The 23,388-nt window shown below is 46.6% G+C and overlaps 1 protein-coding gene across 1 annotated transcript in view; it reads left to right on the top strand.

The window, feature by feature from the left end:
• LOC115320170 (indolethylamine N-methyltransferase-like) overlaps positions 1–23,388 on the top strand; it is a 65,037-nt gene that overhangs the window by 25,085 nt on the left and 16,564 nt on the right. Inside the window, exon 4 of the mRNA XM_042287998.1 lies at positions 21,467–21,674. Within this exon, the coding sequence (XP_042143932.1) occupies positions 21,467–21,674 (208 nt within the window). The remainder of the gene's footprint in view (positions 1–21,466; positions 21,675–23,388) is intronic.

Here is a 23,388-nt window from a genome sequence, read left to right on the forward strand (position 1 = left end):
CGCGGCGACGTACCTGGCTGACGAAAATTCTCGCCCCGATCGAGCGCATAAATGACTCTCTTCCACTTTCCTGCATCTGCAGTAAAAAAAAAAGGGTCGCGGGCCTATAGCTTAAGCAATATATCTCATTCACACGGTCAATATAAAGGTGCCTTTAGCATAGGTCCCTTTGCTACCGGCGAATCAGGCCGTCCTCTTGGGTCGCGAGCACAGCGCGGAAGATCATTAATTGATTGGCCGCAGAGACTAAAGGTCCCTTAGCTAAAGGTACCTTTACAGTCGTGTGAATAGGGTGAACCATGGAGCCGACTAAAAAATTGGATGGTCGCGAGTCTATAGCTCGGGAGACACACATCCCTCTATAGCCGGCTAAAGCACAATGAAAGGTCGGAGGCTATAGCTTTGGTGACATAGGACACTATTGAGTCGGCTAAAGAAAATTCAATTGTCGCGATTCTATAGATTTAGGGACATACACCACTCTATAGCCGCCTAAAGCACATTCAATAGTAGCGAATCTATAGCATTAAGGACATAAGTATTTTCATAGCTTGCTAAAGAATATTGAATAGTCGCGAGTCTATGGCTTCATGGTCATAAATTATTCTATAGCCAGGTATAAAAATCGGAATGGTCGAGATTCTATAGCTTTGAAGATATACATTTTCCTATAGGTGGCTATAGCGTGTTTTCTGGTTTCTTATGGCTGACCATAGAGGGCCATAAAAGGTGATAGCTCACTATAGGATTTCCCATAGGCGTCCATAGACCATTTTTGTATCGGTTCACGCCTATTAGTTTCACATCTCGGAACTAAAGGGGTGTGTAAGAAGAGATTTATCTTCAGTGAGGGGCTGCTAGTCTACTACTGTGATTGCTCCAAGCATATTTCTACAGAAGAGTCAGCCACCTCAGTAAATCTGATATGCGGAGCAGAGAAGAAACGAGACAAGGATTGCCAAACGATCGATCTGCGGATGGTTCACCTTTTATGGCCTCACGGCTTGACGAAGCAATGAAGTTCCGTGGCGGCCAACAGCTGCATGATATTTTTTTTTAAGTTTATTGTTATTTTGAGGATGCATGATGTTGATATTTAGATTCTACAGGAACAACAATGCCAGAAAAAAGTATTAACTCTTCTTTTTTTACGTTTTCACTTTCCTTTTAATCTTGTTTTAGGGACAATTTTTGCAAAACCATGATTGTGCATTTATGCAAGCACTTGGTGCGACATTGTGCCACCATTGCTGGTACTAGCGAAGGCATGATTATAGATAACTGAATGGGAACCACTCAATGAAGCATTGCACGTGTTTCACTTTCATTTGATGCTGCTTCTTTTGACTTGAAGGACGTTAGAAATTGCACTCCAGTCATCAGTGGAGAAGAATTTCTTCACAATGTCGACGTTCAGTTAGCTGTACAGGATGGACTCCTGGAGCCTAGATGTAAATGTCTCCACCTTGACTTCGTCTGCAAGAAAAGAAAACCTTATAGGATATGGGGAGATGGAATGACAGTTATACATTTCGAAATAAAAATATGTATTTTTAGTTAATGCAAAACAATAATTTTACTCACGAATCAGAACTCACCAATGGGCAAGGCAGACCCGGCATTTTGGTCTCCTTCTAGCCACTCAAGCATTATACTCTTTCTTTGTGTTGGTTCAAGCTAAGAGAAACATTTGGGAATATTTTTCTTGTTAGGAAGTCCAGTGTCTGCCGGACGACCATGTGGTTCTATTTATTTTTTTTTCCGCGGGGGGTATTCATGGGATTTGAATCCCATGAATACTAAACTGTTCTATAGATTCTGATGAAGGGCCGTCAGCGAGAGTAACAGTAATCTGGGGCTTGGGTCAGCCGCTGGTGCTGTTTCTGTATTCTCTGAAGGACTGGAAAGCATATCCAGAAGTAGTTGTCGTGATGTATATGTAAAGCTCGAACTTGATCTCGTATCATGACACGCATCCTGAATTCTGTCACTGTCTGCCTGCTATGTGAAAGGTGAGCGTGAGCTGTGGGCACAGTCTGCCGTTTGAAAGTGCTGAAGTATGCTGTACATCATTACATTGCTGCCCAAGACTAAGGGAAAGCCCGTTTTCCCATTCCCCCATTCCTTAACGACTTTACGGTTTCCACGCTGTCATATACCCGTCATTTGTTTCGTCTGACGCCAGTTTCGTGAGGTACTTGCGTAGTGGGGGACAGCTTTGTACTTCTGTTTTTGCGTCGGCGGCCTTGGCGTCCTAGCAGCAGGCGTCACAGATGCTCTCGGAACCCTTGCATTAGTTTCTTTTTGGTTGAAGAGTTGTATTTTCTATTTGTATTTTTTTTTGCACCATTTCTGACTGAAAAGGCCTTCTTAATAAGCAGTGAGGCATCTAGAACTTCGTACTGCTAAAATGTGCCTACATGGAAACATCACTGACAGTCTAAAAGACCAAGGGTGGCTAGTGGTTGTGAAGGCAGTTTCTTCAGAGTTGGACTGACACAGACACTGATCTTGTACATCTTCTCTGAAGGTAAGAGCCATTGAAAAATCTACTTGATTCTTGACGAATCGAACATAAAACTAATAATATTTCTGAGAATTGCCGGAGGGGCTCTTTCGTCCTCAAATGAGCTGGACACTTGTAAACAGAATCGGCATCCAGGCACTCTCTTTCTTATTGCTCTGTGGCCTGGATGCTGAAAAGTGCTCGCACAAACTTATATACAGAGATTAAAAAGGGAAATACTTGTACACTTGGCATTGATGCTCTTGAGAAGGTTGTTGGTTGTGTTGCTTGAGCTTCTTATTGAGAACTGTAGTCCATTGTTCCATTCATTATTAATGTTGCTTCAGTTTTTTGCATAATATGGCAGTACATATGCTGGCGCTGATGCGTCAAGGTTTGCATCAGTTGTTGCAAATTCTTCGTCTGATCGTGTTTACACCATTCCTTGGAGAAACTGGAGAACATGGCCACGTTATATAGCTGTTCTGATCAGTTTAGCGAGTGATATCACATCTGAAAGTGTTTAGTGTGTTTAACACACGGATCAAAACATGTGCGTCGGGGAAGCTCTGCTCAGCACGTCTCCCTTGAGCAGGTCTTTGTCAGCCATGATGCACTTGATGTCAGTCAGTTGATGATTCATATAGTGAAACTTCTGCAGCAGCCACCTCAGGCTACAGTCAGCTTTTCTGGCCAGAATCGCAATGCAAACAACTTCCGTTCTGGGAAATAAGCGCCAGAACAACAGGGACAAAGAGTAGAATAACAACGACACAGGGCGCAGGGTGTTATTCTACTCTTTGTCCCGGTTCTTTTGGCGCTTATTTCCCATGATGTACCAACTGGCCCATCTAAGCATTCTATTGAAATTCCGTTCCTCGATTAGAATCTTCATTGCAGATGACGTAGACAGAAGTTCAATCGTCCAGAAGCTTGAATGTTGTTTATATTTACAATATCTCTGGATTAGCATCGATTTCACCTCTCATTACCGCAGTCGATATCGGGTCGCCTTGGAAGTTACCGTCACTGACAAGGATATGACAATTAGAGCCTGTTCGCAACTATTAACACTACATTAATTGTTAAACATCAATTTGAATGCAACGCTAAAAACTTGTACAGAACTTAGTGCCACAAAATAACCAGACTGCAGCTTCCTCCTGGTTTTCCTCCCCTTAGAGTATGTGGGACAATAACATCGCGGTTTCCAGAAGACAAATTTCAAAGACAAAACTGTGAAACGTAAATTCTTTCGGCATCACGGTTCCGTGTGATTAAATCATTAGTTCATGTACCATCTAGGTTGAATTTTTATTTTACGTCAATATTCACTGGGTTGACTGACCCGTGCTCTTAGGACTTCTTTATAAATAGATCAAGTTTAATTTGCTATATGTGAAAAATACAATAATCTTTTTGAAATATTTCCACACTTCGTTGGAGGCCATTCTATCTTGCTGGCGTGAGAGACGTGACCACATTACTGGGGCCTTTGAGCAGAATCACTTGGGCAGTTTCTTGCCAAATGCTTTTCTTCATCAACTGTTTGGTCTATTCATCATGAGCTGCCGGATATCCTACTTTACCTCTTCAGGTCGTGCTCGTTGCCGGGGAGTTGCACATAGATGGATGCGAAAGCAGGCGCACTGAGTTTTTAATGAAGCTATGAATGTGCTGTTGTGTTGTTGGGATATTCACTACAATTGCTGCAACGTGTAAATTCTATGACAGTAAGAAAATGGACCCACAATCACTATTAGCTTGAAGCTACCAATATTTAGTATGTTGCAATTCTTTCTTTCTCACTGCTCATACCTTTGATACTGTTTGGTTGTGTTACGTATCGCTAGACGTGACCTCCAGGTGCTCCCTATTCGAAGCCACACTGCATTTAAAATGAGTCAGGCTCTCATCCACGAAGGTCATGCACAAAACCAAAAGAAAAATATTTTATATCAGTATGACTGATAATATTTTATATCAGTATGACTGATAACCCAATGGAAGTGAAATAAGAACTTCATTTTTATCTCGCTCCCTGTGGTGCGACTTCTGAAGTTTCGGCCATCCGTGATCCAGTGGTAGTGCGTTGGGTACAGGGCAATAGTTTCATTTACATAACGCTTAATGATTTTTTGCCGCCATTACAAGTAGCGACTCCCGCTTCTCGCGTGCTTCTCGCGGCAGTACCTTCTTATGGCGTCCCCTAATGCGTCGAATGTTAACGAGCTTCGCGCCATCCTCCATGGTGCACTCAAGTGGCTGCGTACTTGCGGCTTGCGTTGCTGATTTGACTTCGTCACAGTGATCCGCCATCTCGTCGTGGACAGTCGTGGACGCGGTGGACGGAACAGGGGGCGTTGTCGACGGCGCTACACGAACTGGACTAGACGAAGCGCGGCAGCGGCGGGTGTCTGCGCAAAGTGCGACAGCGCAGGGAAATCGCACCTGAATGGCGCCATAGGACGGTACTCTAACGACTTTGATATATTGTAGCTAATGACAATTTTTGGGCCATTAAAGATAAAAAAAACTAAACGTTTAGTGTGGCAAACTTGTGCCAAAACAAGCGCAAAAAAAATGGAAGGTAGCGGGACAGCGTTGCCGGTGTGGAATGTCGTCGGGAACGCAGGGTCGAGCACTGGTGAAAGACTGACTCATCACGCCGCGGCGCAGCTCTTTTCGGCCTTCCCTGGGAGCTTAGAACATTCTACTTCTTGTAAAAGCAAGTAACGCACCCTTATAGTGACAGCTGCGGTAACTGGCATTTGGACAGGCGTTATACTGGAGGCTATGGTTTAAAAATAAACAATATTTTGACTGTTAATTTTTTTTGTATCTTTTTTTTTTTTTTTATTGCGTCAGTTTTGCCACGGGGCATCAGGAAAGGGGGATAGGGTTAGGAAAGTAAAGATTATAGGTAGGCATGCAACCCGGTTTCGCGCACGTACGCGCACAATGAGTCAGTGTATGAATTGTTTGTAGTCCATTCATCATAGTCCGAGGGACGATTGCTGCGAAGGCCCACTTCTCTGAGCAGGCGATCGCGCACAGGGGCTGTTTCGGGGCACGACCACAAGAGATGTTGTATGTCACATGCATCAGCGGGAGCACTGCAGTGTGGACAATGACCCGTCGCTGGTAACGTCCGATCTCTCCAGCGGTGACGTACCGCGGGGGTGAGCGCCACGCCTGCTCGGATCCTCCGCAGGGAAGTCTCCTCCTCTCAGGTGAGGTTACGAGGGAGGGGATGTGAACACGGGGGAATGAGAGCACGTGTTCGCATGCGGAGGAGGTGAGAGCTGGAGATGTGAGCCAGAAGTGGGTCAGGAGGGAAAGGGGTAGGAGAAGAGGAAGTAGCGGTTGGAGCGCGTGCAAGGGAATCTGCTAGCTCGTTGTTTGAATCGCCGTTGTGGCCGCGCACCCAATGAATGCGGACTGAGGTGGGATAAGACGAGCAGAAGGTATGAATTTCCTGAGCTACCTTCAGGGTGCCGCGGGTAAGCTTTAAATGTTTAATGGCGGCGTGGGAGTCCATGTAAATGTTGACTGAGCAGAAACTGGGGGCAGAGGGCAGGCAGCGTAAGGCATCGAGGATTGCTTGCAGCTCCAGTGCAAGTGAGGATGGGTGATCCATCGAATACCTATGTTGATCAGTAATGGAAGGGTGGGAAGGGCTGTGGAACGCCGTGGTCCCACAGAACCCCTCAAGTGATGCGTCGGAGTAAACAGTGCACACGCCGGGGTAAATGTCAGGAAGAGGAGGAGTCTTGTTCGTGGTGGGTCTGTTAGTGGTGACCTGGCAGTAGGCCCAGGGTGGCAGTGAGGGACGTCGATGAAGAGCGAGGCTACGCTTGCGTGCCCGGTTCGTCTCCCGCTGTTCAATGAGCTCTGTTAGTGTGTTAAGTTGTGCTTGTTCCTGCAGCACGGGAATGGGCGTGATGCGAGGTAGTCCAGTAATAACTCTCATGGCCTCGCGGTTAAGGGCCTCAAGCGATGACCACTGCTTTTGAGTAAGTCTGTGAAACTGAGCTTGGTACAATATTCGGGGCTGAAAAATAGCACGAACAAGTTGACGCGCTGTATGTGAGCGGGCACCGCCAGCTCGGCGCGCGATGCGGCGGATGAGTCCGAGAGTGGTACGGGACGACTTACGGATGTCAGCAAGCCAGGGGGTGCCCGAGCCAGAAGCATGGAGCAAAAGGCCGAGTATACGGACGCGGTCCACTTCTGGGATAGGTTGGGAGTCAATACTACAAGTCATGGGTGTAGTGGTGAGTCTGCGTCGGCCTGCTTTGTTGCCTATATGCACGTAGCATGTCTTGGTAGGCGACAGTGTAAGCCCGAGTGGTTGAAGGTGGTGGGCCATGGTGTCAAGGGCCACTTGAAGGGCAGTCTGTTGCCTTGTTAAGGACGGCTGTCGAGACCACAAGGTGATATCATCCGCATAGGCCATGACGCCAATATCTGAAAGTGAGGATAATGCTTTCACCATTGGGATGAAAGCAATGTTGAAAAGAGTCGGTGCCAAGACCGAGCCTTGGGGAACACCGCGATTGGAGACAAAATGGCCCACAGAGTGCCCCCTAATGCGTATGCCAAAGGTGCGATTCGAGAGAAGGGAGTAAATGGTAAGGCAGATGCGGTGTGGGACACCGAGCGTTGCCATAGAGTCTAAAATAGCATGGTGCATAACGTTGTCGTAGGCCTTCGAGATGTCCGTTGCCAGAACCGTGCGTACAACGTGGCTGTGTGGCGAGCACTGGATGACGTCGCTAGCAAAGATGTCGAGGCCGTCTTCGGTACCAAAGTGCGGACGGAATCCAATCTGGGCGTCGGGGTAGCAGTGACGTTCCTCGAGCCACCACGATAAACGGGCTGCAACGAGGCGTTCGTACAGTTTGCAGATTGTGGGTGTGAGAGAAATTGGGCGCAAAGCAGAGAGGCTAGTGGGTGGTTGACCGGTTTTCGGAATGGGTACGACGATCGAGTGCTTCCAGTTAGGTGGGATGAAGCCTGTGCGCCACACTTCATTAAAAGTTTCGAGGAGTGATTCTAAGGCAGCACCTTCCAGATTCCGAAAAACTGCATACGGCAGACCGTCGTGTCCCGGAGCGGTGTTGGCTTTGACCTTCTCTATGGCAGAGATAAGTTCGGCCAAAGTGAAATCAGATGCAGCGGGGTCCTCCGAATCTTCAACCGGATTGGGAGGTGGCGGAATGGCAGGACGGTCGTGATGCGGGAAGAAGTGAGCTGCCGCTTGCTGGGCAAACGCGTCCTCGTCCAGTGCCATGGCTAGGCGGATGCTCTCGGCATAGTCTTTAACTGTGGGGGACTTTTCCATGGCGTGGAATACTCGCCACAGATGTCTGTTCCCCCGGGTTGAAGAGAGGCAGTCACACCAATCCAACCAACGGGAACGGCAAAGTTGTTTTCCATATTGGCGAGCTTTGGCTGTAACCTTGTGTAACGCGACCAGGGCTGAGCTGTCATCCGGGTTCCGTGATACGTAAAGGTCCGCTTGCCTACGGTGCGCCCATAGATTGAGGAGGTAGGTGTCTGGATTTGGTTGGTCTTCGTCAACCGTTGTTTTGGTTGTGTGTGCCGACAGTACCGTAGACAGCGTTTGTAACGCCGTCGCTGGGGTGAGCGTCGTTGTGCGATCATCGGCGCGTACGGCATCCCACGACGTGGTGCGAACGAAGCGCCGTAACTTGCGAAGTTGCGTTTCAGCGAGGTGGATAAAAATCGGAGCGTGATCACTGCCCCAGGTATCGGGTTCAACGTGCCAGCGTGGATTGCTTGGTCCAAGCCACCATGTGAGGTCGGGTGACGACAAGCCAGCGCGTGGTCGGGTATGGGTGCCTGGCAGGTTGAGGAGGAGGAAGTTACGGTCCGAAAACGTGTCGTTTATATGAGTACCCCGTGGGCTGTCTGCAGAGTAACCCCAAGCGGAGTGGGCGCCATTGAAATCACCGCCCACAAGGATAGGAACGCTGGGGTGTGCAGCTCGGAGATGACGAAGCCAGCCTAGGTTGGGGGATGAGGAGGAGGGCCGGCCGTAATATGACACAAGAATCACAGGGGTGCGGGCAGGTTGGGTGAGGGTAGCGACGACCTCTTGGCGAGTGTTGCACCATTTCTGTAGATTCAGAGACGTGTGGGGTACTGAGGAGTTTACATAAACCGCAGCTTTGCCAGGGTAGAGGCTATTATCTATGTGACGGCGGTCCGGAATCGAAGGAGTATGGTAGCCACAGAAACCAGATATGCGACATAAGGCATTATGCTCCTGGAGGAGAAAGGCCCAGGGAAACAGCTTGCCTTCTTTTATGCGAAGGTTAATTTCAGTTACTTTAGAGGTCAAACCTCGGCAGTTCCATTGCACCACGATGGATGATGTATTAATGGCCATTGGGAAGGTTGAAAGCTGATGCGATCATGGCCATCAGCTGATGAAGGAGGGTCATTATCGCAGCCACCGGGGCGGCCGCGGGCTTGGGGTTAGCGGTTGTCGAGAGCTGTGATGCTGGAACAGTCAGCGGAGCGGAGGCCGCCGTATGGGGTTGCCGCTGACGCCTGAGGCGCGTCAGCTCTGCGAGGTGTTGTTTCGTTTTTTCTATCGCCTGATCAAGTGAAGCGAACTCGTCGGAGTCGGCTATCTTCGGTAGCGACGGCGAGACGGTTTGGCGAGATGCTTTCCGTGACGTCAGTGCACGAGCCTTCTGTGCGTACGTACATGGGACCGATGAATCGGATGTTAGCGGTGGGAATTCTTCGTCGTCTTCTGTAGCGAGGAGGGCAAATCGGTTAGCCATGGTGCCAGGAGGCGGCTGACGACGCGGTACACGACGTTTACGTGGACAGAGGGGTGACGTAATTTCGTGGTCATCAGACTTGCATAGGGCGCACTTGGGGGCGGCTGCTCCTTCAGGGGAGGTCTGAACTGCAGTAGGATTAGGGCACGCCTTCTGGATGTGGCCTTCACGAAGACAGTTGTAGCAATACATACGTCGCGGCTGGAAAGGCTTAGGGGCGACGACGGACCCGTGGTAATAAAAGTGCGTGGGAAGTGAGCCCGGGCCTTCAAGAGTTAGCAGAAAGGTACCGTTGGTGCCCAAGCACCTGGCCTGCAGCACCTTGTGAGAGGCAGTGTAGAGGTTGTCGAGGACCTCCTCAGGGCCCTCATTCTTGTCGAGACGGTAGACCACACATCGAAGAATATTTGGGCCGGATGCGAAGTACGCTTGCACAGGGACATGATTTCAAACGGGCTTTCTGCTGCAAGTTTAGAACTTATTTAGAACTGCCATAAATAATCTATACTGCTCAGATTGAGCTGCAAAGTGTACTACTGCCACTAACCCCCCCACTCCCCTCTGTAATGCCGATGGCCTGAGGGTATCTTAAATAAATAAATAAATAATTTCCCAGTCTTCATAAATGGGGTTTAAATTATTTTTATTGTCGAAAGGATGCGACCCGTTTTTAATCAATGACGTTATACTCCGGTTTATCAGAAGCAATGACATAATTCCCGCATTACAACCGGACTTTCGTGAGTACCTTAAGAAGGCAGTGCTTTGATATATGTCACCGGATGTGTTTTGGCGCAGGCATTTGACTGACTGGTTAGCTTTCGCTACTGTAGTACGTCCGATCGGCAGGCTTCCAGTTTCGAAATCGAACAGAACAGAAATGCTGAAAGGTTGTGGTAAATGGTGACAAGTCGTTTCATAAGCTGACTGAGATAGACAGAAAATAAAACGGGGTCATCGATAGATATGTAATCACGAAAATATATGTACATTTATTACCAATACATATAATAATTCTAATCTAAATTATCTGTGAAAAACAAAGCTTCATTGTTATGTGCACACCCTATAGCGTAGATTTGGATATCTTCCCAGGCTTTACTTGTGTGTGCGTATTTTTGGTTTATTAAATGTTGTACGCGCTATGTAACAACTACAAATTCTATTTAAAATAAACTTCTATCGTTAACTTTAAGTCCTTATTACAAAGGTACCGGGCTGACACCTTTCATATCGCAATCGCATAATCCTCATGACAGCACAGTGCTAAACAGAGGAATTTGTAAATGATCCCCAATGCTGACAAAAAAACAACAACAACAACAACAACAACAAGAGAAACAAAGACCTATACAATATTCAATGGAATGGAAATACTACTGCAGATATAACCGAAAAGGAACTGAACAATTCTAGGTGTAAAAATACTTACCAAGAATTAAAAATTTCTTCCCAGATGAAAAGGAAAAATTATGCCGAATAAAAAAGAGCCGATCACGCGCCTCTATTGCGATGGTTGACACCCTTCCATTTCTGGTTTCGCACCTCAGTGACGAAAGCCGTTACAGAGAGTCTGCTACTGCGTTCAGCTGTAACATGTCTCTTCACGCTTTGAACACGGAGAATAGCCCAACCTTACAGAAAAGCTGGTGTTCGTGTGCGCTTGCCTACGAAAAAAAAAAAAACACAAAATACAACATTAAAATTTCGTTAAGTATATTTCATTCGCCGCTCTCTTCTACATAACTTTGTCTGCGCTCCAAATCTTGCTCTTACAGGTCCGATTTGAACCCCCTGGCACAACATATCGTTAAACGTTAAGCGAAGCTCTACTCCTAGCACACAGAAGACAAGCGAGTTCTGAGTTTTCAACGTCTATGCCAAACGCGCTGGTTTATTTTTTTTTCTTTCTATATCACTGGATGCGATTTCGGTATTGGGCCGTTCACGAGGAATCTGCGTCACGGTGCAACTGTTTCATCTTCTCGCTTCCTGTAGGGATTGTTGGTTCCAAATTGTCATCTTTCCTTAGCTCCCTCTGCGGCGGACATGGTGGTGGGCACTGCAATCAAAACTTGCTCGGCACTGCATCCCCTTTTTTTGTTGCCTGTGCCAATGCGAGAACTATATATATAAGAGCGATGATGTTTCCCCAAAGCCTACAATTTTTGTGAGGACAAAAAATTACATAATTCAATCGGTTAGTCATTAATTGATTAAATTTTTAAAATCAATAGATCGAGAAAAGAGCCATGATCTCCCAAGGACACTATCGAGCCAGATATGAATGTCAGAGAGTAAACTGTAGTAGAGTAGACAGTTGGGCTAGTTGGTAGTTACTTAACATAGTTACAGTTGCGCACACAGGGACAAGGACAGAGAAGAGGAACACATAGACGACAGACAGGCGCACACTCACAACTCATGTATAACTTTATTTTCTTCTTTCGTTAATACATGAGTTGTGAGTGTGCGCTTGTCTGTCGTCAAACGTGTTCCTCTTCTCTGTCCTTGTCCCTGTGTGCACAACTGTAACTATGTTCATGTCAGAGAGTATTCACCCGAATACCACCCAGTAGAGCGAACAATGTGAATATTCGCGACTCCAATGCACTCTAGATGGCACCACTCGTTTTCCAAAACGGCAGTTTTAGCGAGGACCGGACAGGTGTGCCGGTGTACCAGTTGCTGAGCCTGTCTTGTGTGCTGGCTTCACTGAGCCACACAAGTTATTCCCGCTTATGCGAGGAAGCTAGTGTGTTATCAGCGCAGGTCACCTCTTTATACTGAAGACAAAACCGGTATCAAGCGTAATATTTACGTGAGAAGGCAGGTTTGAATTTTAGAACGAAACAACTTTATTTTTTATTTAATTAATTGTTACAGGTACTAACTTAGGATTCATTAATCACTCAAGATAGCAGGGTCACGTGGAACAATGAACATTTTAATAGATTTTGTGGTATTTAGATGATTAATTGATTTAATATTATTTCCAAATTTATATCCGAATTTAGCAAATTATTGCCACGGGGGATTAGTTTAGATGATGTGCACAAAACGTACAAAGTATGAAACTGTTCTCACTACAAAAACCGAGACAGAGGCCGAAGTCAGAAAGCAGAAGTGTGTGTGTGTTTTTAAAAGCATCGCGTGACGCACGGGACTTTATCATTCAGTGTTTGACTGTATGACTTTCTTGATAATGATAACAAAGTTTTCTATATGATAAAAAGAAAACAAAATTAGACCTTTCTGAGAAGACTATTATGGTTCAATGGCGTATTTTTGTGATCATCGCGTTTATTACGGGCATGCATTGCCGCATTTTGTATTAATATTAATAATATAATTAAGATGTTTTAATACGTAGATTTTCAAAATCTAATATCACTCGTTGCTTATGACATTATTTCAAGCGCGCGAACAGCTATGCAATCAAAAGTAAGCAAATAATCATTACTGGTGCTAATTGCGGCATATTTAATTAACAAGTCACAAACTAAATAATCTAAAATTAATGAAATTCTTCTAGCTACTCTGAGAAATTCATATACAATCACATAAATTGTGGGTAGATCATATGGTGCTATCAAGCTCGCGATCTTCGACAATCGGCAAAACTTCCAAAGTCGCCGCCAGTACTTCCAAACCAAATGCCCCCGTAAAAAAAAAAAAAAAAAAAAAATTAGTTTATGATTTTTTTATTAATTACGAAACTTTACAGAGCCTTTGGTTTCTTTAATTTTTACGCAACGTCGTTTTCCCAATCTCAGCCTTTCCGGTTTGAAGGAACGCCTACCCGCTTGCACGTCTGCTTACTGCATCACGTTACATTGGCGTTTGAAACCGGTGAAATAACAGTTTTAGTACTGCGTATACGAGCGAACGGAAGTGTGTTTTAACTAGCGTTGCGTGTTCCAAACTGCGCGTGCCCAATGCTCCTGGATGGGAGCATGGAAACGTGCTGGAGACGCGAATTGGAGAATAAAGTGCTTGAATCTGTTAAGTGGTGCCGTTAGCTTACGAGACAAACATGGCCTCTTTCCAGGGGGTATTGAAACTTAGACAACATTTTTTGAAAGCCGGTAAAATCATGTCTCGTTAACTGCATGCCTCAGTTCCCTAAAAAATTAGTCCATGGCGTGAGTCATCCATTAGAGAGAATCACGGTCGCCGAGGTATTAACCCGGCGCAGCAACAAAAACGACATTTCTTATTTAGCTAAAAAAAGACAAGGTGTATTTTCGTACGGACAGCACTTCCGAGCCTACGTCTGTCTTGAAAGAGCACCACAACCGAAACTTGAAGTGTACCTTCTCTACATCCTTCTTGCTCAAGGTATCCGTGACAGCTGTTACCAATCCGCGGTTAACTGCACGGAAAGTTACGGTTGGTCTATTTTCTTCTTTATCAGCTACTGTTTTCGTCGTAGAGTTTTCTTCAAGTTGGTGTTACCGAGGAGGGCATCCGCTGACCAGCTCAGTGATCTGCTCGTCCGTCAAGGACGCCCAGGTGCTGTCGTCCTTGTCTATATGTAAGAGAGTTGATGCGTCTACATCCGGTTTTTTTACCCAGCTGTCGGAGTGTTTTCCAAAATGTCACGACTGGAAGATCATCAGTCGAGACTTCCTCTTTCATAACAGCGTTCTAGGCGAAAATTTCTGTTTGCCGCCAGCAGTTTATAATTGTCTGAGGCGTCACCGCGTCACACACCCTTTTTAACGTTTGGGAGCATCACCTCAAGTCAATATTTTTTTGGTTTATTTGCTTCCGTGTGTAAGATTTTGTGCCGTACAAGTTCAGTACTGTAGTAAGCTTTAACCACTTGGATGGTTGCCACCTCTAAGCACTGTATTTGGCAGTCATGTTGTGTGGAAACAACATCAATTTCTCAATTTCGCGGAAACAGAGCAGCATAAAAAGTTACGAAACAACAAAACAGCTGTCTCTTCTCACTTTCAACAAACGGTCAAATCTTGTCAAGTACCTTTCATATATATTGCTGTAATCCATACTTCCTTGTTGCAATTGCAGGAGCAGTAAATGTTCGGGTCAAATGTCTTTCCAAAAAAAATGTCGTCACTCCGCCTTAGCCAAAACGATCGGCTTCCACTTATGAGCCCTGCTAACCTTGCACATAAATCCCAGCATATTTTTTTTGCTACGTTTCGCTACAGGAACAGGTCCAGATGTAAGGTTGAAGTAAAGTTCAATTTGTAGAATCAAACTGTCTTATGGAATATATAAATGCCTTATCGAGAATGCTTCGAGAGGAGTTCTGCAAGATGCTTCCGACCATCGGCCAGTGGGGCTGTATTTAAGCTCGCACCTGTAGCGTAGCAAGTGTGATGAATAAACAGAGTGCTACCGCGACGGGCAGAATGATCATAGAGCAGCCATTCCCATTCACTGGCTGTATTCTTCTTCCTCTTCTTTGTCCCCACCACAATATACGGGGGTCCCGCTCAAGCATAAATCCTACATCACTACATCACTTCCTCCGAGAAGCAAAGAAATGAACAGAGCGAAAGGCTTATTAGGAGCACACGTAGTCCCTGAGTCTTGCAGGAGAGCACCTCGTACGAACTGGTCATGCTGTTCCTGATAGATCAAGGGCAGGGGCTTCAACGAATTGCTGGTCTCTTTTGTCCTTCTCCACGTCGAGCTGTTGTTCAGCTTCCGGAGCCGGTCGTCGTCCTTCACTGTATAATCGAGGTTCGTTAGGTAATCCGTGTGTTGCCATGCCTGTGGCATGTTGTTAGTGCCTGTGGCATCGGGAAGGAATTAGCTTTTGGGTCTTCCGAAGAGTAGTTCAAAGGGTGTTTTCACCGTTGTTGAGTGAGGTGTCGCCCTATGGGCTATTAAAAATTTACTCAATTCGAAAGTTCACGTAGAGTTTTCCAACATTGTCGTTTGTATAAATCGCTTAAGTGAGCGCATGAATCGCACAACCTCACCATTCGCTTGCGGCCAGCACGGCGTGATGCTTTGATGGCAAAATCCTAGCGAGTCAGCGAACGTTTTTTGAAATTAAGGCTTTTAAATGAATGCCCGTTATCAGGTTTGACGACCCTAGGGATCCCGAAAGTACTGAAGACCTTCATAAGGTTGCTGATGACCGTTGGGGCCGCCAACGATGATAATACCGCCACAAGGGGGCGGCGTGACGTATAATCCATTGGGTCCATTATGTATTTGCCGTTAGAAAGGCCCCGCGAAGTCCAGTGAGAGTGCATCCCATGGTTGATTTTGTTTCGATGGAATCGTGACGGGGTCCGAGTGGCGATGTTGGATAATTGCCTGCAGGGTTGGGCAGAAATACTCAAAAATGTATTTTGAAGTACAGATGCTGGGATACATGAAAGTAGTAGTTAAAATGCTGATACTAAAATATATCTGTAAAGATGTACCGCGATACGCATCGGAAATACGTTCTAATAGAGACAAAACATCTTTGGAAATACAAATACAGGAATACATTTTAGGAGAGGGCAGAAATACAAATACAGAAATACTGATACTGCATTACATTTTTCAATTTGCTTGAGACGCTAACTGAGATGAAGCTTGAAGTAGAAGTTTTTGATCCCGAAATTACTTTCTCGTAGGCTTGGCACTTTGCCTTGAAGGTAGTGGTTTCGGGCGACGAGGAGTCTTTAATGGGCTCAAAAAGAAGAAAAAAAACGTTCCATTAAGGACTGACCATGGTTCCTCCCGACATCCTGTCAGTCTGACGAGGCACGCGAAAAGACTTCGACCCCTAAATATATTCTGTCACCCTAAATCCCATCAAAACCTTACCACGCCCCTGCCCAATAAGGACACTCCTGTCAACATCGATCACATGACGTCACGGTGGAATGAACTGGTATTCTTTATCTGTAGGTGGGGCCGTGAACATGAAACCTTACCACGCTGCTGTATGAAAGGAAAATACGTATTTTCGTTGTAGGTTACCTCGTTGAAGATCGTGCAGGCACTGTCATTTGGAATTCTTGAGAATGGTGGACCACCTGAAGCATCCTGGAACACCTGTCTTAGGGTCTTTTCCCTAAGACACGTGTAACAGAAGGTTGAAAAACCTTAACAGAAGTTAAGGTTTTTCAACTTTAACTTCTGTTACGGTTGAAAAAACGATACGGTGGCATCCCTGTTGTGAACGTCCTTCTTGCCGACCCTCCACCACCGACGCATAAATTGCAGTCCTCAAGTTTCACCTAGCATCATCCAAACAGATACATCGGGGGTTGCGACCTGATATTGCCTGCACAGGTGCGAGCTCTCCGAGAAACAGCGCGCTCGAGACGAGTTGCAGGTGTACAAAATCCGGGTCGGCACAGCGAGGCCACGTCTGGCCTCCTTCCTGGCTTTCGGATCACCAGGGCAGCGGGTCATGTTCACGTCGGCTGATGACGTACCCTAGACCCGTGCAATATTACTGGCGCAGACGCATTCGGACATTTGTTGAACTTCACTGCGTGAGTCATCCTACTATTTCAAGTCAACGACCGCCAGGCTCGTGCTGCAACGGACTGTGACTCAGCTTTGCAGGATGGGTGTACTGTGTACGCTAAGGCAACAGAGACGGTCAGCAGCGGTCATTGGCTGCCAGTAAGCTATGACTCATGAAATCCCGACCTAGAGACCTGCGCCAGAAGATGCTCCGACTCCACTCCTGGCACGTCACCTGGTTCGAATCCCCGACTACGCAACACTTCTCATAAGAGATAACAGGATGCATAGAAAAACAGTTTGGAGAATCGGAAGGAACGTTGGTCAGCATAGTAACGATGTTTCAGCATCTCTTTGAACCTGGTGCCCTCAGAAGTAAAAAAAAAGAGCGTTTGGACTTGTGTTTTTTTTTTGTTTGTTTTTTTTGGGGGAGGGGGGAGAGGGGGAGTATTTCCTAAGAAATGTAACGAAATACATTTCATCCTGATTGTATCGTGATACAAAGAAACATTCCAAATGTATTCTGATACACGAATATAGATACTGGTGGAAAAAATGTATCGCGGTACAGAAATACAGAAACGAAATGTATTTCTAAAATACTATCGCGATACATTTGTATCACGATACCACCTAACCCTGGTTGCCTGACATGCCATACAGTTCTTGAGAGTAGTTTGTACAATTCTGTCTAAGTGGGGAAACGATACTTTTCGCTTCATGAGCGCTTTCGTTTTGGGGAAGCCCTGGTACCCAATGTGAGCGAGAGATATCGCCTGTTGCTGGAAAGAAGCCGGTAGAACGAGGCAATTTCCTTTCAGTAGTAGGCCGCTGACCGTCAGAGAGAGCTCCTGCTATACGGATATAAACTCCCTGAGTGCTGGGTCGTTCCACCTGGCAGGATTGCTGAGGGCCGGAATCACCTTTTGTATATAAGGGTCGTTTATAGTAGCGGCCGCTACTTCTGCATGAGTCATGGCTTCGGAAATGTTGTGGTGGGCGATGAAGTTGACATATGCATTAGTGCTATGAGCCAGGCGGGCGTCAACAGGAGTGCGCGGCATGGGGTGGCGAGACAGTAATCCGAGTTGTTTTGATTCCACACGTGTGCCACACTCTAAAGTTCTACTGTTGAAGTCTCAACACGAGGCGTTCAATTCGTGCAGACGGACACGCCTGTGGGCTGGTGAGGATGGACACAAGGGGTTTGTGGTCTGTACGAATAAGAACGCTGTTGCCGTAAAAATACAGATGAAAATGCTCAGCCCCCAGACGAATGCAAGCAATTCACGTTCAATCTGAAGTACCGTGCTTCAGTGGGGGTCAAAGCGCGACTAGCATACGCGACAATCTCGGTGTTGTTGTCTTCCTTCTGTGCTAGGATGGCTCCAAGGCCAACAGGCGACGCGTCGACGATGACAATTATTTCCCTTGTACCGTCAAAAAGACAAGGTTGGGTAATTCGGACAGCTTTTCTTTCAGCGTATCCAAAGCAGCTTGCTCTTCTGGTCCCCTCACCCACTTGGTGTCCTTTTTTGTGACAAGCCGAAGAGGGTATGTTATGTCAGAACGGTTAGGTAGGAAGCGTCCGCTGTAATTTACAGCGACAAGGAGACTTCGAACTTCATGAGCGTTGGCAGGGGCTGGCATTTTTTTTAGTGCCGCAACCTTCTGGGGGTCTTTTCTGATTCCAGAAGCAGAGAAGATATCGCCGAGAAAACAGAGTGTTCTTTGTGCGAAGAGATATTTTTTTTTTTTATTAACTGTGAGGCCGTTCTCTGTCAACCTTTCGTGAGTTGCTTGGAGAGCCTGATCATGCTCATCCTTTGACTTGCCAAACACGAGTACTTCATCACTGATGTTGAGGACGTGAGATATGCCGTAGAGTGCACTTGACGAATGGTTTTTTGGACAATCTCGGCAGCTGCATTAATTCCAAATATAAGTCGTTTGTAGCAGTACAGTTTGTTGTGTGTTGCAAATTCTGTGATTGTTCTTGATTCATTATCAAGTTCTAGTTGGTGGTACCCATCTTTTAGATCAAGTTTGCTGAAAACTGCTGATCCGTTCAGCGCTGTGATCACGTCGTCGATGGCAGAGCAGACGTCATTCTTCACATCGAAAGCGATGAAGAAGTTTTCGAAGCGAGTTATACACTTTCGCCATTCGGAGCCGATATTAGTTGCGTAAGTGGCATTCAAGTCAAAAGGGTGCTCTGAGGTTGGGATCAGGGTCATCGTTAGTGGAGAACCGTAGGCTTGGCTGTGAAGCTCGCTGCTTGTGGTGTAGCGCCGGCGCACTGTGAGGTCCTGGAGGGTGGATACTTACCAGAACCGTAGTTGGAGACTGCCTGGCACACCTCGTTGCAAGTGTGATGAATACACATAGTGCTACCGCGGCAGGCGCAATGAAAATGGAGCAGCCATTCCCATTTACTGGCTTTATTATTCTTCCTCTTCTTTGTCCCCACCGCAGTATATGGTGGTCCCGCGCAAGCATAAATCCTACATCACTACACCACCCTCTCCACAAATACAATGGCTTTAAATTTCATGGCTTGCTTTAAACCTGCTGAGCCATCGCCTCGAGTAGTTGAAGTGCTGAATTCCTCGATGAAGCCGTGCAAATTACGAATATTAAAATAAAGTCAATTGAAATGTACCGGTGCTTTACTTTTGATGCTGAATTGCATGAGAATGACTACAACGACAGTTTAAAAAAAACAAGAAGTTTTAGAGGAACAGCTCAGATATAAGAAAGCTTTATTACATCGCGTTTAAAAAAAAGGTACTCAGAATTATAAGCTTACCCAGTGTGGTGCCAAAATGTTTTTTTCGTTGTCTTGTGGCATCTTGTTGCTCACAGCATTGCCCACAAAGGCATTTTTAAGAATAAGATGTCGATAGCTTCCTCCAGTGGTTCGAAAACCGCAACTGGCCGTAAGCAAAGTCTTCAGCCGGATGTTGCCATGCTCATCCTTTTGTCGGAGTCTTTCGGAATTCTATGAGCCGTCGACTTCGCGAGATCAATGGCAAGGTTTTTTTTTTTTACTCCCCTCTCACTAACTACCAGATGCGGAAGGTGTCACACTACAATTCGCAAATAACTGTTTTGGTTAATGAGCAGAAAGCTCTGTTTGTTTACGTTTGACACATGAGATTATCTCTGACCGTTTCCGCTTCTCCCCCGACATCTTTATTTATTCCTCTCGCCTTGCCTTGCTCCTATCTCCTTGACTCTCTTCTCGGCTTGCCTCACAGCTTCGCCAAGCGTTTTCGACTGGTTCTTCTACGTAATTCAACTGCAGCACTCTGCTTCGGCCTTGCGGATATCAACGCCATCCGTCTTCACGCTGGCCATTGTAGGTCGCCGCTGCTCTTTCCACCACATATCTCGGGGACACTATGCTCTAGAGTGCTGGTTTCCATTTTAACGGGGACAGAGTTGCACACCGAAATATTGGTCTCTCAAAATTTCTTACATAATTTGGGGTGTTCATATTAACGGGGTCTATATAAACGAGACATAACTGCAGAGAAAACGCCCCAATAGAATGAAAAGGTTCCTCAAAGGTTTGCAACTATTTGACTAGACTTAAGTGTTCATTCAACCACTTCATATTAATCACGTGCATTATGAGCCGGGTTTGCGTTATATGGTGCGAGAAGATACCGAAAGCGTCGAGGGTTTTAAACGCTTTATGGGTCTCCTGCTCTCTACCAGCTATTTTCGCCGCAACGCTACATCTAACACCTGCAGAGCGTAATGCTAGAATTTCGCCTTCACTCAAAGAAACTTCAAACGCGACAAAATTGGAACACTCGTGTTGTGCAAGCGTTCGTTTGTGACTCTTAGCTTTATTACTGTGACTTAAATCACCGTCCAACGCTGATTTTGCGCACCTGTTCAAACTGTGCCCAGTGTTCTTGTTCAGGTGACACCGAAAATTAAGCACTACGGCTTTACTTTCTAGAAGGCATTGCGACAACGTACGCAGCCCAGGTACCATAGGCACATGTGGGGGGGGGGGGGGGGCGGGGAGCCGACCGCTTTACCTTAAAGCTCCCAAGGCACGCTTGCTGCTAATAAAGTATCGACTAACACCAGTTTTTTTTATAAAGAAAAATATTAGTTTTTAGTGACATAAAAACATTAGGTGAGCCAGAGAGATCTGAGCCACGTTTCGACCGTAGCGCCAACTCCCTGCAACCCTGCCCTCCGGCCCCCCCCCCCCCTCCTCCCCCGGCCAAACCTGACCATGAATCCGCCCCTGCCAGGTACAACGAATGCCCACATCAGACAACGTTAGCAGGATCCGCGAAAGGTGAAGGTTATTGAATTACAAAGGATCCCCATGATTTCACTCGAGGCCTTTTCCAAATTTAGACTCTAGAGTCTCCGGTCTACAATAACGTTATACCCCTGTCAGGCGGACCGCCTACTTCTGCCCGATTTACACGGCCATTATTAAGGTATAGCTTTGATATAGGTCCCCTTGCGACATTCATTCTGTATTTGGCGATGCGTTTTGTATCTCACCTGGCTTATGTGGACACATTAATTTAGAGAACGAACGGCGGCATGTTTCTGAACTGTGATGCCTCTTTCAAATTTTGGCAAAGAAATCGTATGCCTGAATTTGTTGGTAATGAAGCAGTATGAAACGGTGGTCTGTTTTTTATAGATCTGGCTCATGGTGAGACTCTCTTGGATGTGGGCAGTGGCCCGATCCTCTTGGGCGCGCTCTTGGCCTCCAGTCGATTCAAACACATCGTGCTGAGCGACCTAGTCGAAGGCAGCAGGCTTGAACTCAACAAGTGGCTTGACAAGAGTGAAGACGCCATTGACTGGACCCACCGTGCTGAGCAGATTGCTGCCTTGGAAGGCTACAGGTATGTAGGAGTCTACAAAAATTATTGCTACAGTAGTGTATCTTAATAATTTCATTTAATTTAATTTATTTGTGCCTCAGAAGCACCCCAAGGGGGCATACATCAGGCGCGAAATTTAACAGTATACAAAGAAAACAGAACAGTGAAAAATCAATCCCCTGTTTATCCCATTCCCTCCCACCTTGTCGTTACCTTCGATTATCGCTAAAGTCCTCTCAGTCCCCCGAATTGGAGTAGTTATCCCTCTGGGATAATACTGAAGACCACTACATATTGACGAGATTTACATATTTTAATTAGAGCTCGGCTTCTATATGAAAGTAAACATGTTCATATCGGTAAAAATTTAGCCATACTGGTCACACGTTTGTCAAACGGGTCACCCCTTGGAGCCATACCGGTCACCCGTTTGAGCAATCCGGGTCGTCCATTTGGTCGAATGGGCTACTCGTTTGGGTCACTCGTTGGGTCAATTCGGACACTTTTTTTGGCAAACCGCCGACTTGTTTGAGCAAGCGGGTAGCCCATTTGTTCAAAAGGGTGACCATTTTGCACAAGCGGCTGACCGGTGACCGTCAAACTGCACCGGGTTAATCAAACGGCTCCCCCGCTAAGGGGCGTCCAAACAGGACACTACAAAGATCGACAGGCCACACGACCCCCATTAATCGTTTGGCGCTCCGCTTCCGGCCGTTCTTTTTGCCGGCGGGAATTCCCCCCCGTCAAATCTCGCTCGTTTCCCCCGCGCCGGACTTGATCTGCTCATCCCGTGGGTCCGGAGAGTCACTCACCTTCCTTCGTCGAAGCGTGCGTTTCACTTCAAGCAGGAAAAGGGAAGGACGCCTTCGTGTCATTCTCTTTGCCGTTTTCGGGACCTGAAAAACGGCGGAGGCATTGAGCGATTCACCGACAGCCAACAGAGCGTGTGAGTGGCTCTCCGCATCCACGTGATGACCAGAGCAAGGCCGCCGTGACGGGGGGAAGTTTCCCCCGGCAAAGAAAAAATGACCGGAAGCGGAGCGCCGCACGATTTGTCGGAGTCGTGTCGCCCGACATGTTTTGTTGTATCCTGTTTGAACACCCCTTTAGGCGGTGAGCCCGTTTCATGCTGAAGTACAGAGCGGCGGCACGGGCTCGCACGTTTAACCCGCATGCAGCCTCGAGAGAGCTGTTTTGAATGTCAGTGAACATGTCATCAGAGTAGGCTAAGCAACGACGTAGCAATCGCGAAACAGGAGCCGACTGCGGCGCGATTTGGCCGAGCGCGCTCGCTCTGCTGAAGTGTGAGTGGGGGATTTTGTAGCACTGTTAGTGTGCTGAAGATGCAAGGCGCTGCTTTCTCGTCACGAATCTTTTGCCCTTGGAACGCCTGCGAAGCTGTTCCAGCGCTCGGCGTACCCTACGCAGCGCCTTTCAAAAAGCGCTCTCGGAGCATCGCAACTTTCCGTCTGATAGCTCAGGCGGTTCACCATTGCCGACGCCATGTTCGCCGCGGTTCATAAAATACTCGCATTCAAGTAGCGACGATGTACTGCAGGCGCTCGCAGATTGCCAACAAGAGCCAGAAAGTTTGAGACGCTGCACAGGAGGTGCACTGAGCTCTGGAACGGCCGAAAACCCCTGGAATATAGAATAATGAGGCTAAAATGATTAGCATGTTTATATATGAAATAACAAAGTATGACTAAAGCAAAACGACTAAAATACAGCGTTC

Source organism: Ixodes scapularis, unplaced genomic scaffold, assembly GCF_016920785.2.
Source record: "Ixodes scapularis isolate PalLabHiFi unplaced genomic scaffold, ASM1692078v2 ptg000847l_1___fragment_2___debris__unscaffolded, whole genome shotgun sequence".
In the NCBI taxonomy this organism is placed as follows: domain Eukaryota; kingdom Metazoa; phylum Arthropoda; class Arachnida; order Ixodida; family Ixodidae; genus Ixodes; species Ixodes scapularis.